The 14118-nt window shown below is 39.3% G+C and overlaps 1 protein-coding gene across 1 annotated transcript; it reads left to right on the forward strand.

Annotated features, from left to right (window-relative positions):
• The first annotated feature begins 260 nt into the window (after positions 1-260).
• On the forward strand, positions 261-13063 carry LOC109034700 (uncharacterized). The gene is made up of 4 exons (XM_019047977.2): positions 261-534; positions 6387-6772; positions 9022-9336; positions 12387-13063. Exons 1-4 carry the CDS (start codon positions 276-278, stop codon positions 12909-12911), a joined length of 1485 nt encoding a protein of 494 aa, XP_018903522.2. The 5' UTR covers positions 261-275; the 3' UTR covers positions 12912-13063.
• Positions 13064-14118: the final 1055 nt, after the last annotated feature.

The following is a 14118-nucleotide window of genomic DNA, read 5'->3' on the forward strand; positions in this document are numbered from 1 at the left end:
GCTAACTCCCACTTATTTATTTTAAGGTGGATCCTTAGTTTTTGCGCAACTCATTCTAAGTGCGATCGATATATCTCAAATTTTAAAGCATTAGGTGGATTTTTCAGAAAAACAGGGTGTTCGCAACGAACAAGTTCATAATCAATTCTCTAGCATGCTTCAAATGCGGAAATATCGATCGATGATTCACGCCTCGCCACTGGAAGTGTGAAGTGCACGAACACCGCGCTACAAATTCATTTTTTTGTGACTTCCAAAACTCATTAAGTGTATTGATGCAAAACAGCCTTTCAAATGATACCTTCTCGTGTCTAAGCTCCAACTGCGTTTTCATCTTTGAGGCAGAAAAACGGAACTGCATCGTCAGCCTGAATGACGCATGCACCTTATGCGTTTGCGCCTTTATAAAAGCATGCAACTCGCTGGAGCTGCGTTCAGAATTAGTGAGAATTCTTAGATTTGACCACGTTATGGATTTAATCGGTTGCCTGATTGTAGTGGGCCTAGTTATCGTTAGCTCAGTGTCGTGTTCTGGTAAGTTATTCCCAGTGGTGTGGCGTGTTTTGCGATCTATCGATTGATCCGCCATTTAAACCTATGGAAAAGTACCGATAAACAGGGTGTTCGCAACGAACACCTTAATAATCAATTCTTTACCATAGCTTCAAGTGGGGACATCATTTTCGATCATTTACGCCACGCCTTTAGTTATTTCGTCATGTATATTCGTATTTAACCTCCTTGTTTTAAATTGCCACAAAATGTATCATCAATTCAGTTTATTGTACCATAAGAGTGGGGTACCCACTCAAACTCATCCAGAGTATGAATCTTGAAGTTTAAGAGTGAAACGGGCGGATTTAAGCAAAACCAGCATACATTTTTTGCCTAATTTTTCTTCCAGTTCGATTTTTTTTATTTATTAATATTTTTTTAACCAGAAAACGATTTGTAAACAGAGCTGAGCACTCTCACTTGCATTTTTGTAAATACATGGATGATAATTTACGAAACATCAGAGAAAGATTCAGGGCGTTACATTGATTTGTTCATTGTGAAAAATAAAAGAAACAACAAAAACAAAACCTGAGAGAAAGACAGACAGCGTGAAAAGCAGTTCACCCAAGTGGCAGTGATCGCGATAAGTTGCGATTTGATCGGATAGAATGCATCACGATTTTATTGACGTCGATTTATTGCGATATGATCGGATAAAACATTGCGATTTCATCACATAATTTGCAACCAAATCGCGATTTTATCGACGGCTATTCATCGAACAAAAATTCGTGATAAATTGAGATCAAATTTCGAATTCATCGAACACGATTTTACAGAGGTAAAATTGCGCCAAGATCGAGGATAATCGCTCAGACGTTGATAATCCTAGCTAATGGCGATTTATCGCCAAAATATCGGGGGAAAAACTCAACTTAATTTCAAAATATTGCGATTTTTTCCGTTGAAAACTGCTACTTGGGATACACTAAATGAGGGGCATAGAGGAAAGGACGCATAAATACAATTTTTGCTATTTCGAGGAATACGCGTTTGAAGTTTCGAAATTACACGGATCCTTATGGCGGAAAGAAAGTCCAAACTGACTTTTCGATTCTTAAAAATAGGAATATAGGAGCGAATTTTTCATAGAATATGCGTTAAGACTAGTTTTCCTTGAATCATTAAAATCTCATTTTTTTTTTTCAAAAACTGTATCTATGCGCCTTGTCCTCCAAGCCCCTAAATTGTAAGCTTTTTGGAAATTCGTCCACAGAATATTCCGAAAATTGGAGCGCAACTTGACTCAGCGCTATGGCAAATCATCTCTCTCCCCTCCAGGGCAAGGCCCGGCAAAGCATCATATGAAACTCGAGTCGATATGTAGTGATTTTAAAAGGAGAAAATAATCCAAACGAAAAGAAAAATCTTCTTTTGGTTTCACAGAAAACGAAGTAAGAACCAGGAATCATAGTCGTCTTTGAACAGTTTCTTCTTTTTAGGATGACTTGTTCGGTTTCGAGATAAAGGAAGCCTTTACAATATCATCCCAAAGAGGAAATTTGTACTGGTCTCGAAATAAATTTAACAGAATAACTTTAAAAAATTGACTCGGGGGCTCCGCATCCTGGCCACTACGCGGCCCAACCTTCCCTCCCCGAAAGGCCGCTTCGCGGGCAGCGAAATCGTCGCAATCGCCCGTTGGTGATTAATGAACCAATCATTTTAATCGAATAACAAAACGATGTTTCAAAGAAAAATTCCCCGCCAAACAATATTCTTAATGATTTTCTCCTTTCTTTGAATTTTGATTCCTTCTTTGGGCTTTGACCCTTGGTCCGTCTTTCTCCTCTTTCTCACCCCGTCCATCGAGCGTCTTAAAAATGATTTTATTTAAAAAGAGAGGATAATCGCAAGGAGTTAGAGTAATTTGACACAGAAAAAGAGCTTTACGATATACAATAAAAAAATCCATGATTTTAGGAAACTTTAAGATAGGTACGGACCTGAAAATTGTCAAATCCGTAATGATAATCCCTCTGAACCTTCGGTTTTTTGTAGGGGTAATCATTGTGGTCCCCCGCAAGGATATATTTCCTTATTTGGACGTATTTCTGCCAAACTGAACTATGTGCATTAAAACATGAGCCCTGAGACCCATAAGAACATATGCATAACAGGGCTGACGTCATAATGCACATAGTTCCGTTTAACAAAAAATACGTCCAGTTATACTGTTGAATTCAATTGAAGGTTCCTCAAATTTGTCCTGTTCATTATACAATTCCAGCGGACTGATTTTTGAAATTGATGGACAAAGCTATAGACAAAGCAGACATAGCGAGTATGGAGCGATCCTATTGGTTGAAATGTGTGGTTCTTATAGACTAAGGGAGAAAATGATAGACTAACTGTCGGTTCTCTCGTGGGTTGCCGTTAGTTAGTCTATTACGTACCTCCTTTGTCTATTGCATAACCACTCGCTTCCACCAATAGGATCTCTCCATATCTCTTTTGTCTCCTTTGTCTATAGCTTTGTCTATCAATTTCAATAATCGGTCCGCTGGGGTCCACTTAATCACAATGTAAACCATACTGCCGTGCTAAGGAAGAACGCCGTATGAACATTCGAGAGTTGCCAAATTTCCCGGGACAAAATACGTATTTAGGGGGCAAGTTATGCACATTGCATATATTTCCTTGAAATTTTCAGATATTTTATATTAAATTACAAACAAATATGTCTGAAAAATTTAAGGAAAAAGATTATTAACTTTTCCCAGTAAATTCGTTTTTTATCGAAGGACATTTTGCAACGCCTGAAGGTTCATACGGCGTTTTCATTAGCACGGCAGCATAGGGAACTCCTTAAGGGCAGGAGCTGTTAAAGAAAATACTTTGACTATACAACTTTTAAAGTTGTCTGGAAAGAGTGAGCACAACGGGGTTAATTTACTCCGAAGTAGGGATTTGGCAACAGTCGAATGCTCATGCGGCGTTTTTCCTCAGGACAACAGTACAGCGTGGGCGTGTGCTCTTAAAAAAGGAACACGAGGAAATTTGCTCACTCCTGATAAGTTGAGAAAAGTTAGGAATTTCTCTGCGGAAAATTTTTCCTCGAGCCGAAAGATTCCATTTTAGCGGCTCTGGTGCTTGCACTAGAGCTGCTATTCCGGACGGTCCCAGCTGGGGAGTATCAATGCAGCATGTTACATTGTAGAGACCGCGCGTTGGTTGATGGGAATCGGCGCCATTTTCGGCTATGTTCCTTGTCATGACTTTATTTTATTGCATACTGTTTTATTGTTAGTCAATGCTATGTTGTGTATTGTATTTTTGGAATCATGGTGATACAGTCAACAATTCAAAACTTGTTTGTGCTTTTATCTCGTGATGGAAAAAATGTACTTTACGTTCAAAATTTGAAAATTTGAATTTTAAAGTTTTCGCGGTTAAGGAAGCTTTAACCACTGGGTTGGAGCTTCCTAGTCATATTACTTGATATCAGCTGATAGCAAACAAAGGTTACCAGGGAAACCGTAAACGTCTAACAACTATCGTGGCCATTGGGGCGATTCGACAGTTTGAATCGTTTTCGTTGATTGAATCGACAGTTGTCGGATTGTACATCAATGACAAAATGTGTCTAGGCCCTCATTCTTGACTACAACTACTGCCCCCAGAGCCGCTCTCCGACGCCAATGCGTTGGAGCTTCCTGCTTGTTTTCATTTATAAGATATTTCAGGAATTATTGTTTGTCACACTTTGGCACAGAGTGGCACACATTGTTGGCACATGCGGAAAAATTCGTCACCTACCTGACATAAGGGCTTAACTACATTCGGCAATGAACCCTGTCCTCCATACAGTTCAATGCTTTTTCGGGCTCATCTCAATGTATAGTTACGCCTTCATGTCAGCCAAGCGACGAATTGAAGGCGCTCCGGCATTTAATTACGTCTCGATGCAACTATTCGTGTTCTCGGGATGCCCGTGTTGCATGCACGGAAAATTGCAGGCGTTCTGGCTTCCTTAAGGCACTACGTTTGGCTGCGGTAGTTAGATCTCAAGGGTTCTCTACGTTGCATTCACTATTGTGTTTACCATAACGTTGTCGAGACTCAGATTAGTTGTGCAGCAAAATGGTGGCATAGCAAAACAGTGCAAAATGCGAGAATGTTATCGCGTGTGATTTGTGAGATTGACATCCGTGATGTCCTCTTGGAAATGTTTTCGGTAGGACACTTGCGCCATTTGGCAATGCTGGCGTAATGCAGCACGACCCATTCGAACTGCGAGAATTTCATAGTCAACATCAACTGATCATGAAACCTTGCGGGAAATTCGAATAAAGATGGCCCCTTCAATTTGTATCCATTATATTCATTACTAGGGGGCTACGCCCCTGGCCGCTAAACCATTTTGAAAAATGATGAAAAACAGGAAAATTGAAAAAAAAAAAAATTAACAATGAGCGCAAAGTTTAATATCAACGAAAATTGGCCAATGTGACCCTCTTACACCTCTAATGAACATACTTGAAGGACTTTTTGCTCCTCCGATCGGATCGTTGTGAAACAGCGAGTCAAATGCCGCAACATTTAAGTTGAGCGACGGTCGAGCAGCGGTTTGACTACAAAATGCTAAAATCGCTGATTTCCGCATTTTGAGAGCTAAGAACGAGGGATTTCTGATCCTCTTGGATCCAAACTGTAATTTTTCTCTTAAAATGTAGTATCAAAAGTCTCATTATCCGCATTTGCGACTATCTAGCTCGATTGTATTTACTGAAAAAAGTCTGCAAAATCGCCAAAATCGGCAGGATGAGAAATCGGTAAAACCACTTAGTGCCTTGCGGGACCACATAACCTTTAGCTACGACCCTGAGATTTTTTTTCTAACCATGAGACAAGTTTTTGGCTAGTATCTCTGTTGGATTTTGCACATTTTTTTTTAAGGTCCTAAATGGGACACCCTAATCTGCCTAGGCATTTGATATAATGCCTGATTTGACTAATTGCCTGCGACACATTATACGCTGTGCCTGAGAAAACTAGAGCGCATGCAATTTGTAGTTTATACAACACAGACACCGCGTCAACATGGATGGCTACACACAGAGGCGTAAATACATAACTATAACACGAATAATTAAGGAAGTCAAACGAGCCGTTAATGATGTCCAGTGGCGAGCCATGAATGCTCGGTTATCGATATTCCTCCATTTGGAGCCGTGGTAGAGAATCTATTATTAAAGTGTTCGTTGCGAACACCCTATTAATCAATCGTTTCCCATAGGTTCAAATGGGAGATCAATGTAGTAACGCAGTGCACGCCACGGACGCCACGCCACTGATGATGTCGATCGCTCCGACCAAGCTACCAAAAATGACTGAGTTACAAACTTCGCATGCTTTTTTTAGTTGGACGTATTTCTATCAAACAGACCTATGTGCAGGTGAGAAATATGGGGTGTGCTCTAGAAAGCTGCATAAGAAGCAATGTAAAAGTGGGCGTGATTCCTTTTGAAGAATTGGAAAAGTGGGATTTTACATTCTATCAAACAGACCTATGTGCCAACTGAATGCGAGATTCATGAGCCGCGGGCATGGCAAGGAAGCGTTGTGGACAGGGCTCACGAGTTAAAGCGCCCCGATGACGATCGCCTCCGCGCGCGTGCGCACTATCATTGCCGCTGACGTCACGGGATCTTTATTATTCCCATTCACTCTTACGCAAAGAGAACTAACAAGCACACCCCATATTTCTCACCCCCGCATAGGTCTGTTCGGCAGAAATACGTCCAGTTGAAATATTTATCGAGACCAAATCGTTTCCCTTTCGTAAATGTTGCCCAAATACATTTTATCCTTCTTCCGGGTTTTAGAGCACAAGCCGAAGCATGAGTGGACCGAGGATGAGTGTGAAGTTGAGTGTCTGAAGGAAAAGGGGTATTTCGACACCTCTGGCATTGAAGAAATTAACACAGAGATACTACCGGTAGCCGATGCGCACGTGAAACGGCTAAAAGGTGGAGCGTCGGAGGCTAAAAGGTGGTTGGATTGCAAGTGTACGGTGCCCACCAAAAATCCTGCTTTCGAGCAATACCTCAAAGCAAATAATGTCACCCACCTGATGTTAAAGGCAATGCATATGGGAGGCTGGAATTTTGCCCAGAAGCGGCTGAAGAAAAAGGGGATCATAGTCCAGCTCCCCCACTCTGAGCAGCCCGCAGCCTCGCAGCCCGAGATACACTCAAAATCTCCGAAGCAGGTTTATTATTTTATTAATAATTTCGCTGACATAATGTCCTGAAGGTCTCGTCATCAACCCTCGTATAAGTATAAGCGAGCACATAAAGCTAGCGAAACGCCCGCCCGAACTCCCAAGTAGCAGTGATTGCGATTTGATTGGAGAATGTATCGCGATTTTGTCGACGTAGATTCATTGCGATGATATCGGATTTATAGATTGCTATTTCGTCAGATAAAGTGGTGATAAAATAGAGATTATATCGACGGCGATTAATCGCAATGTTATCGAACAAAAAATCGTTATAAATTTATATAAAATTTCGATTTTTTGGACGCGATTTAACAGAGACAAAATTGCTACAAGATCGAGCATAATAGTTCAGCTGTTGATGATCCAAGCAATTGTATCGCCAAAATACAGTAAGAAATCGCAACTCAATTTCAGAATATCGCGATTTCTCAGTTGAAAAATTACTTGGGGTATGGGGTAAGCTTCATAATAGCTTCAAAATCATTACGGCCGGGGCCGGCAAGGTTCGTCTAGTGGTCTGACTCTCTCAAGTAGCATTTCTTTCTCAACGAACAAATCGCTGTATATTGTGATTTCATCGGCGATACAATCGCCATTATCATCAACATCTGAGCGATCATCCTCGATCTTATCGCGCTTAAAAAAATTGCGATAAATGGCGATTAAATCTAGATTTTATCGACGAAAATTGATCACGATTTTAACGAACTATAAATTGCGAATGTCGGATTTGTCTGAACTATTCGAATAGATTTGATACGCATTTGGATCAAAATAACTCGAATTAGTGAAATTTCAGCTATTGAGCGCTGACTGTTGACTACCACATTCAGCTGCCAAATTCAGCGTGTGATTGCGGCATGAGTGGAAACATGCAAGACTTTAAGCTACCTATGCATGAAAAATGACGGAAAATATATTGAAAAATTGAAGAGAGAAAGAGAAGTCATCAACGCTGAAAAAGGGTAACTTTGATTATAATTGGTGGGAACTATTTTAAAAAAATTTAAAAGAAGACTTATGTATGTTTAATTGTTTAGTCTTTTCTGTCCGCCCCTCCCCCACCCCAAAAAAGGTCTAAACATTTTTCAGGGGTTACGCGAAGACGTCGCCTAAAAATCGCTGTAACTCGGCGAATTTTTAATCGAATATGCTCAGCTAAATCATGTTACAAAGGTAATAAAATGTTCTTTAATCTCATGCAACCCGCATTTTGCTACCATTAATTATTTGCTCATAGTACCTATAAAGGTTTGGGACGAAACTTTTGGGACACCCTATATATTTTTAAAAACTTGGTTTCCTTTCATTAATTTTATTCACTTTTATAGATTTAATTCATTTCTATCAATTTGATATTTCTTCATTAATTCCATTTTTCTTTATCAATTTCATTAATATTTAACAGCGCCATATAATTTTATACGCAATATATTAATTTTAATCTCTATTTTACTAATTTTTACTTGATATCATTCACTTGTTGATTTTACTTATTACTATTGTCATGTTCTTCTAAATTTCGAAACTAGAGACAGTATACTTCCGGTAGGTATACGCAGTATTACTGATGCGCCACTGCTCAAAGGCCACTAATACAATATTACTTAACTTGTAGAAACATTTATCGTAAAATTTGAACACGGAAAGAATTAATGTCGGAAATAAATGATAAAAAACTAGAAATTGGGTAATCGATATTCATAAACGACCCGACAATGCTTGACGTATTTATGACGACGGACATCTGCATTGATTGGAGCAGGTTACTCCGAATTTCAAGGGTACTTTCATTAATATCTTATCTTATACCTTATTAAAAAAAGGTAAGGCCTTTATTGTGTGTATGTACGTCCGTGTCGATTTGCATTCTAATTGGTCCTTTCATTAACCAATCAGAAAACGTCATTGAAAATCCCGGGAATTTTAAATATAATCTTCCATAAATCATTCGATATTAAACAGTATAGAAACGGATGAAAAGGGGATGTATTGATATTAACCGGGGATAAAAGGGAGGAATTTTAAGGAAATGGGAATAATAAAGGGGAATTGGGAATATAATAATTAAATGGGGGAAATAAATGGGAATAATAAAAATGTGAAAATAATTATCGTTATTTTTTTTATTTTCTTTAAAATTCTATTTAATTTCATTTCATTTGTGTTTGTCAATTTTGTTACATTTTTACGGACGTTAACTATTTTTATTCATTTCATTTAAAACCAATTTTAAGCACAAGTGGACTGAGGAGGAGTGTGAGGACGAGTGTTGGAAGAAGGAGGGGTATCTGGACGTTAATGAGACGGACAAAAAAAAAAACGCAAATGGGCTGACGGAGGTAGCGATCGCCGATGCGCAACTCGTGCATGAGGAAGACGGGAAGACTGAATGCAAGTGTGTGGTTAACAACAACAACATTTATCTCAAGTTGGCCCTCAATATAAAGAAAGTGCACCTCGAGGCATTTGTTAGGCAGCACCAAAGCAACCCGCACATTGCCCGGCTCTGGTTAGCCTCAAAGGGGTTCAAAACCGTCCTTGGGCAGAAGGTACACCCAAAACTCCGGTTATTTATTTCTTTATGAATAGAAAATTTGCAGGTGTCTGAAAAGAATTAGCGCACACTTTTATTGCTTCGTCTGATGAGCTGGGTTTGCAGTGTTTTTCAACAATTTTTCCCGACACGGGGACTTGGAGAAAAATAGACTTAAACGTGAGAATATGTGCCACCTTGTGACGTCATCCGGCGTCATCTTGCAAACACATGTATTTAAACACATGTATTTTAGCAGATTAGGTTATTTTGTCATATTTTCTCCAATAATTGTCCAACTTAGAAACCAAGGATATCCTCGTATACTCAGTTTTCCTAGTAGTAGGTTCCATTTTAAAGATGAAATTTACAAAATTTAAGACACCTGCAAATTCTCTATTTCGTGTTTAAGTGAGAACTATTGAGTAAACTGAACACGAAGATACCCTTGGTTCATGAATTGAACACTTATTGGACGAGATATGACAAAATTATCTAATCTGCTAAAGTACATGCGTTTAAATGGGAAATGCCGCCAGATGACATCACGAGGTGGCGCATTTTCTCAATTTTAAATCTATTTTTCTACTATTTCCCATAGCCGAGAGAAATTGTAAAAAATACTGCAAAATTAGCTCTCTAGGCACTTTCAGATGAAGCGATAAACAATTTGCGTGCAAATTCCATATTGAGGGCTTGGAGGGTAAGGCGCATAAGTGCAGTTCTTGAAACAATTGAGATATTAATGACTTTAAGTAAAACTAGTCCTAATGCATACCTATTCTGTGACAAATTCGCTCCCAAATTCCAATAACTAAGCATCTAAAAGTCAGTTTGAACTTCCTTTCCACCACGAGGATCCATTTAATTTCGAGACTCCAATCTCGTATTTCTCCGATTAGCAAAAACTGCATTATGCGCCTTGTCCTCCAAGTCTCTCAATTTTACTTCTTTACATTCCTTTTACATACTTTTACTATCTTGATTTACTTTCATTGCACTTAATGTTACGCCATTGTGTTTTTGCACATTTCTCGACGTAGCAAAAATTTCATTATGCGCCCTGTCCTCCAAGTCTCTCAATTTTATTTCTTTTATACATTCATTTTACTTAATTGCATAAAGTTGATTTACTTTTATTAAATTTATTGTTACGGCATTATGTTTTTGAATGTTAAAGGATAGGGACCGACGCGACGACGGCACGGTAGCGTTACGAAATTGGGGGGGGGGGGGTGTCGAGAAATCCAAAATTTAGCGATACATATCGACGGTGAAAGTCGGCAATCACATAACTCGGTTTGCGACGTCGCAGACTTCCTGTCATACTTTATTTTTTAAACGGAAAACTACTCAACGGTAATTCTTTAAAACTTCCGTGATTTTTTTTCTACGTGCGAGGAAAATTCTGCAAAAACTTCAAGGAATAATGTCCATTTGTTCTCCTTTAAAAAAATAACGTAGTTGCGGAGATTTTCAGACACCGCAAACGAGTTATGTGATTGCCGACTTGCACCGTCGATATTTTATTAACGGCGCCTACTGGAGTTGAGACATTCTTCAAAGAGACTACGTGACAATGGATATCGCAGTACTGCGCTCATATTAGTCGCCGGTTCACATGGTTAGTAGCAAATCAATTTGTCAAACTAAAACATGCTACTCATTTTAGTGAAAATGTGAATAAAAATACGGACGATTTATGGGGGAAATCCCAGCGTGCCTCTCAAATCGTGCAGTTGCAATATAGTTCAGTTGCGCTGATTACAGAATCATGTTTTGATGTTTGATTATTGTGGATCGGCCAAAAATAATAAGATCTCTCCACACAGCAACTCTCTAAGTTCAATATTAACCGAGATGTCGCGCTTTGAAAAATTCGGTTTATGTCATCCACCGCGGTAGTGACACCCTTGGATTCTTCTACCTTGCGGTTTTATCAGTCAGGAAGACGCACATTTTCACTGGTTTCTCAAGGTGAAACTTGGATGGAAGCATGGTGGTGTCACTTCCGCGGTGGGTGACGTCAAAAACTCGACTTTTCAAAGGGCGATATCTCGCCTTACATTGAACGTAGGAAGTTTCCGTCTGGACAGATTTTATTATTTTTCGCTAATCTACAAAAATCAAGCATTAGAGCCAAAATCAGGTAAAAAACGAGAACTCTTTTGGGCGAGGAAAAAGTTTGGGAAGTAGAAAGGGGAATAGAATCACGAGGGGTATTTTGGGCGAGGTCAATCATCAGGAGGCTTGACAACTTTTCATTTCCTCGCAAGACGGTTCTTCGCGAAATCCAGACGGAAAGTTTTACCAAGCTTCTGTCCATCCGACGCAGCAACATCAATGAACCGAGGAAAGAAGTTGCTGAACGCTTTGCTGACACAGAGAAGTTGTGGTTAGAGTTCGAGGCAGGTCCAAAATCATACGAAACGCGCCTTCATTATATTAAAAAGTTAGGTTACTTGTACCAAGACAAAAAAATTTTAGTGTCTGGCAATTTTTAATTGATTAATGATTTTTGCTGTGATATTAATTTTAAGTGCCTGACAATTTTTAGATTACGATCAGCTGTGTTTTTTTATGTGATATTAAGTGTAACTGCCTCACTATTTTCACAAAGACCTGCCTCTTAATCGAACACTTGCCATCAATGGTGCGTCAATATATTTTACAGTACATGCGTTACAGTATTTTCTACTCGCCCAAAAGCCCCCTCCTTTTCGCGATTTCCCCTCCTACAGTGGCATATTTTGCCCGCACAAAACCTTTCTCACCCAAAAGCATCGGTTTTGGAGTAACCTCGCCCAATATTCTTGCTCCCCACTACCGCAGTGGATGACGTCATTAACAGATTTTCAAAGCGGGATATCTTGGTTAATATTGAACACACGAAGGTGCTGTTTGGACTTATCCTATCATGTTCAGCTAATCTACAAGAATCAAGCATTAAAATACGATTCTGTGAACAGCGGAACTGCTCTATTGACGTAACAAATTCCACGATTTAAACAGCAATATGCAAAGTTTCCACGAAGAATGACTCAAGTATGATATTCTGTTGAGCAGAAGAAGAAGCAAAAGACTGACGAGGAGCTGGCACAGGAGTCTTGCGTCGAGGAATGCATTAAATTAAAGGGTTGGGTCCTCCTCCCGCAGGAACACAAAGGACCTTCGACCCGCGTACCTTTCGCAGATGGGAAGATGGAAGAGAAGGAAGTGTTCAACCCAGTAGTTCGTAATGATAAGACAATATCAGTATGGAGTTCTAAAGTGTTATGCAATTGCAATAAGCCAGGTGCAAAACTGCTCGCATATCTCCAAGAGAAGGGTCTCACAACCGAGGAAAGCAAGGAGTTCAACATAAGCTTCAAACGGGGTACGCACAATGGCGCACAATGGTTAAAGAATCACTATAAGCTCGATGTTCAGCCCGAAGTGAATCTGTTCAAAGAAGAGACCTATTTGAAGGAATTAAAAGAACTAAAACCTGCAAGATTTCACAAAACGCTGGATACAGTGAAGGATGAACACCACAAAATGCACATCAGAGGAAAGAGGCTGCTAGCTGCGTGCCTGCCGATAAAGATCTAATTTAATGTCCTCAGTTGTTTTTATCGCTATAATATGACAGCAATGGTCAAATCGCATTTTTTTCTCATTTTTAATTGTTGTCTACAGATACAAACTGTTTTCCACGTTATTTAGAATTTTAGACCAAAATAAAAATTTAGCAGAATTTTCAATGTGCAAATTGTCTTAATCTATCCCAGATATGCGCGTCCCCCCGCAACTGGTTCTGGACTTGAAACAGACATTGCAGCACTACCAGAGTGATTACTTAGGAAAACTTTATTGCAAATGAAAGGTAACACCTTTGAATTTGAGAAAAAAAAATAGGTCTAATTTTTTTTTACCCTGTAAATCGTCAACTTCCGGCCAAAGTATCACGAGCGCAATGCGACGTTTAAAAATTTCCGCCGCCATTTTATTTGTTTCACAGAAGAATCGTTCTACTGAGCTGTCCGAAAATTTCACTGAATTTTCTTTGTGCTGTCGATAAAATTCAGTGAAATTTTCAAACAGATTCCACCAACAATTCCTCTGTGAAAAAATAAAATGGCGTCGGAAAATTTGAAACGTCGCATGGCGATTGTGATACTTTGGCCGAAAGGTAACGAAATAACTTTTTCACGCGTTAGAATCACTGTCCCCGGCACGGCGCACAGTAGATCGAGTCAATGATAGGGGTCGGACACGAATTTTTTAACTTAAATTGCAAATTTATATGTTTATTTCGTCTCATTTTAAATTTCAAGTGGTGTTTTAAAAAGAAAATTTCACGAAGAAACCAATGAAACCACTCTCGGAACCTCAAAATTTTGTATAAAAGGAGTTATAAACGTTTAAAGTTGCCAAATTCTGTCCGACCTCTCCCATTGACTCGGTCCACTGTGCGGCGACGCGACATCTCGGTTAATATTGAACTTAGAAAGTTGCTGTTTGGAGGGATCTTATTATTTTTGGCCGATCCACAAGAATCAAACATCAAAACAGGATTCTGTGATCAGCGCAACTAAACCATTGCAGCTGCACGAATTGAGAGGCACAGAAAATCATCCGCATTTTCACTCACTTTTTCATTATTATGAGTAGCATTTTTTAGTTTGACAAGTTGGCTCGCTACAAATCATGTGAAACAACGACTAATATGAATATGAGCGTAGTATGCAATGTCCATTGTCACGTAGTCTCTTTGAAAAATGTCTCAACTCCAATGGGCGCCGTTTATAAAATATGT

This window comes from Bemisia tabaci, chromosome 9, assembly GCF_918797505.1.
Source record: "Bemisia tabaci chromosome 9, PGI_BMITA_v3".
NCBI classification, from domain to species: Eukaryota; Metazoa; Arthropoda; class Insecta; order Hemiptera; family Aleyrodidae; genus Bemisia; species Bemisia tabaci.

Excerpts from the sequence above, each read along its gene's own strand:
- LOC109034700 (XM_019047977.2), top strand. The coding sequence starts at position 276 with ATGCAAAACAGCCTTTCAAATGATACCTTCTCGTGTCTAAGCTCCAAC. Across the intron at positions 6,773-9,021 it reads ACTCAAAATCTCCGAAGCAG|CACAAGTGGACTGAGGAGGA; the intron begins GTTTATTATTTT and ends ACCAATTTTAAG. Across the intron at positions 9,337-12,386 it reads AAACCGTCCTTGGGCAGAAG|AAGAAGAAGCAAAAGACTGA; the intron begins GTACACCCAAAA and ends TCTGTTGAGCAG.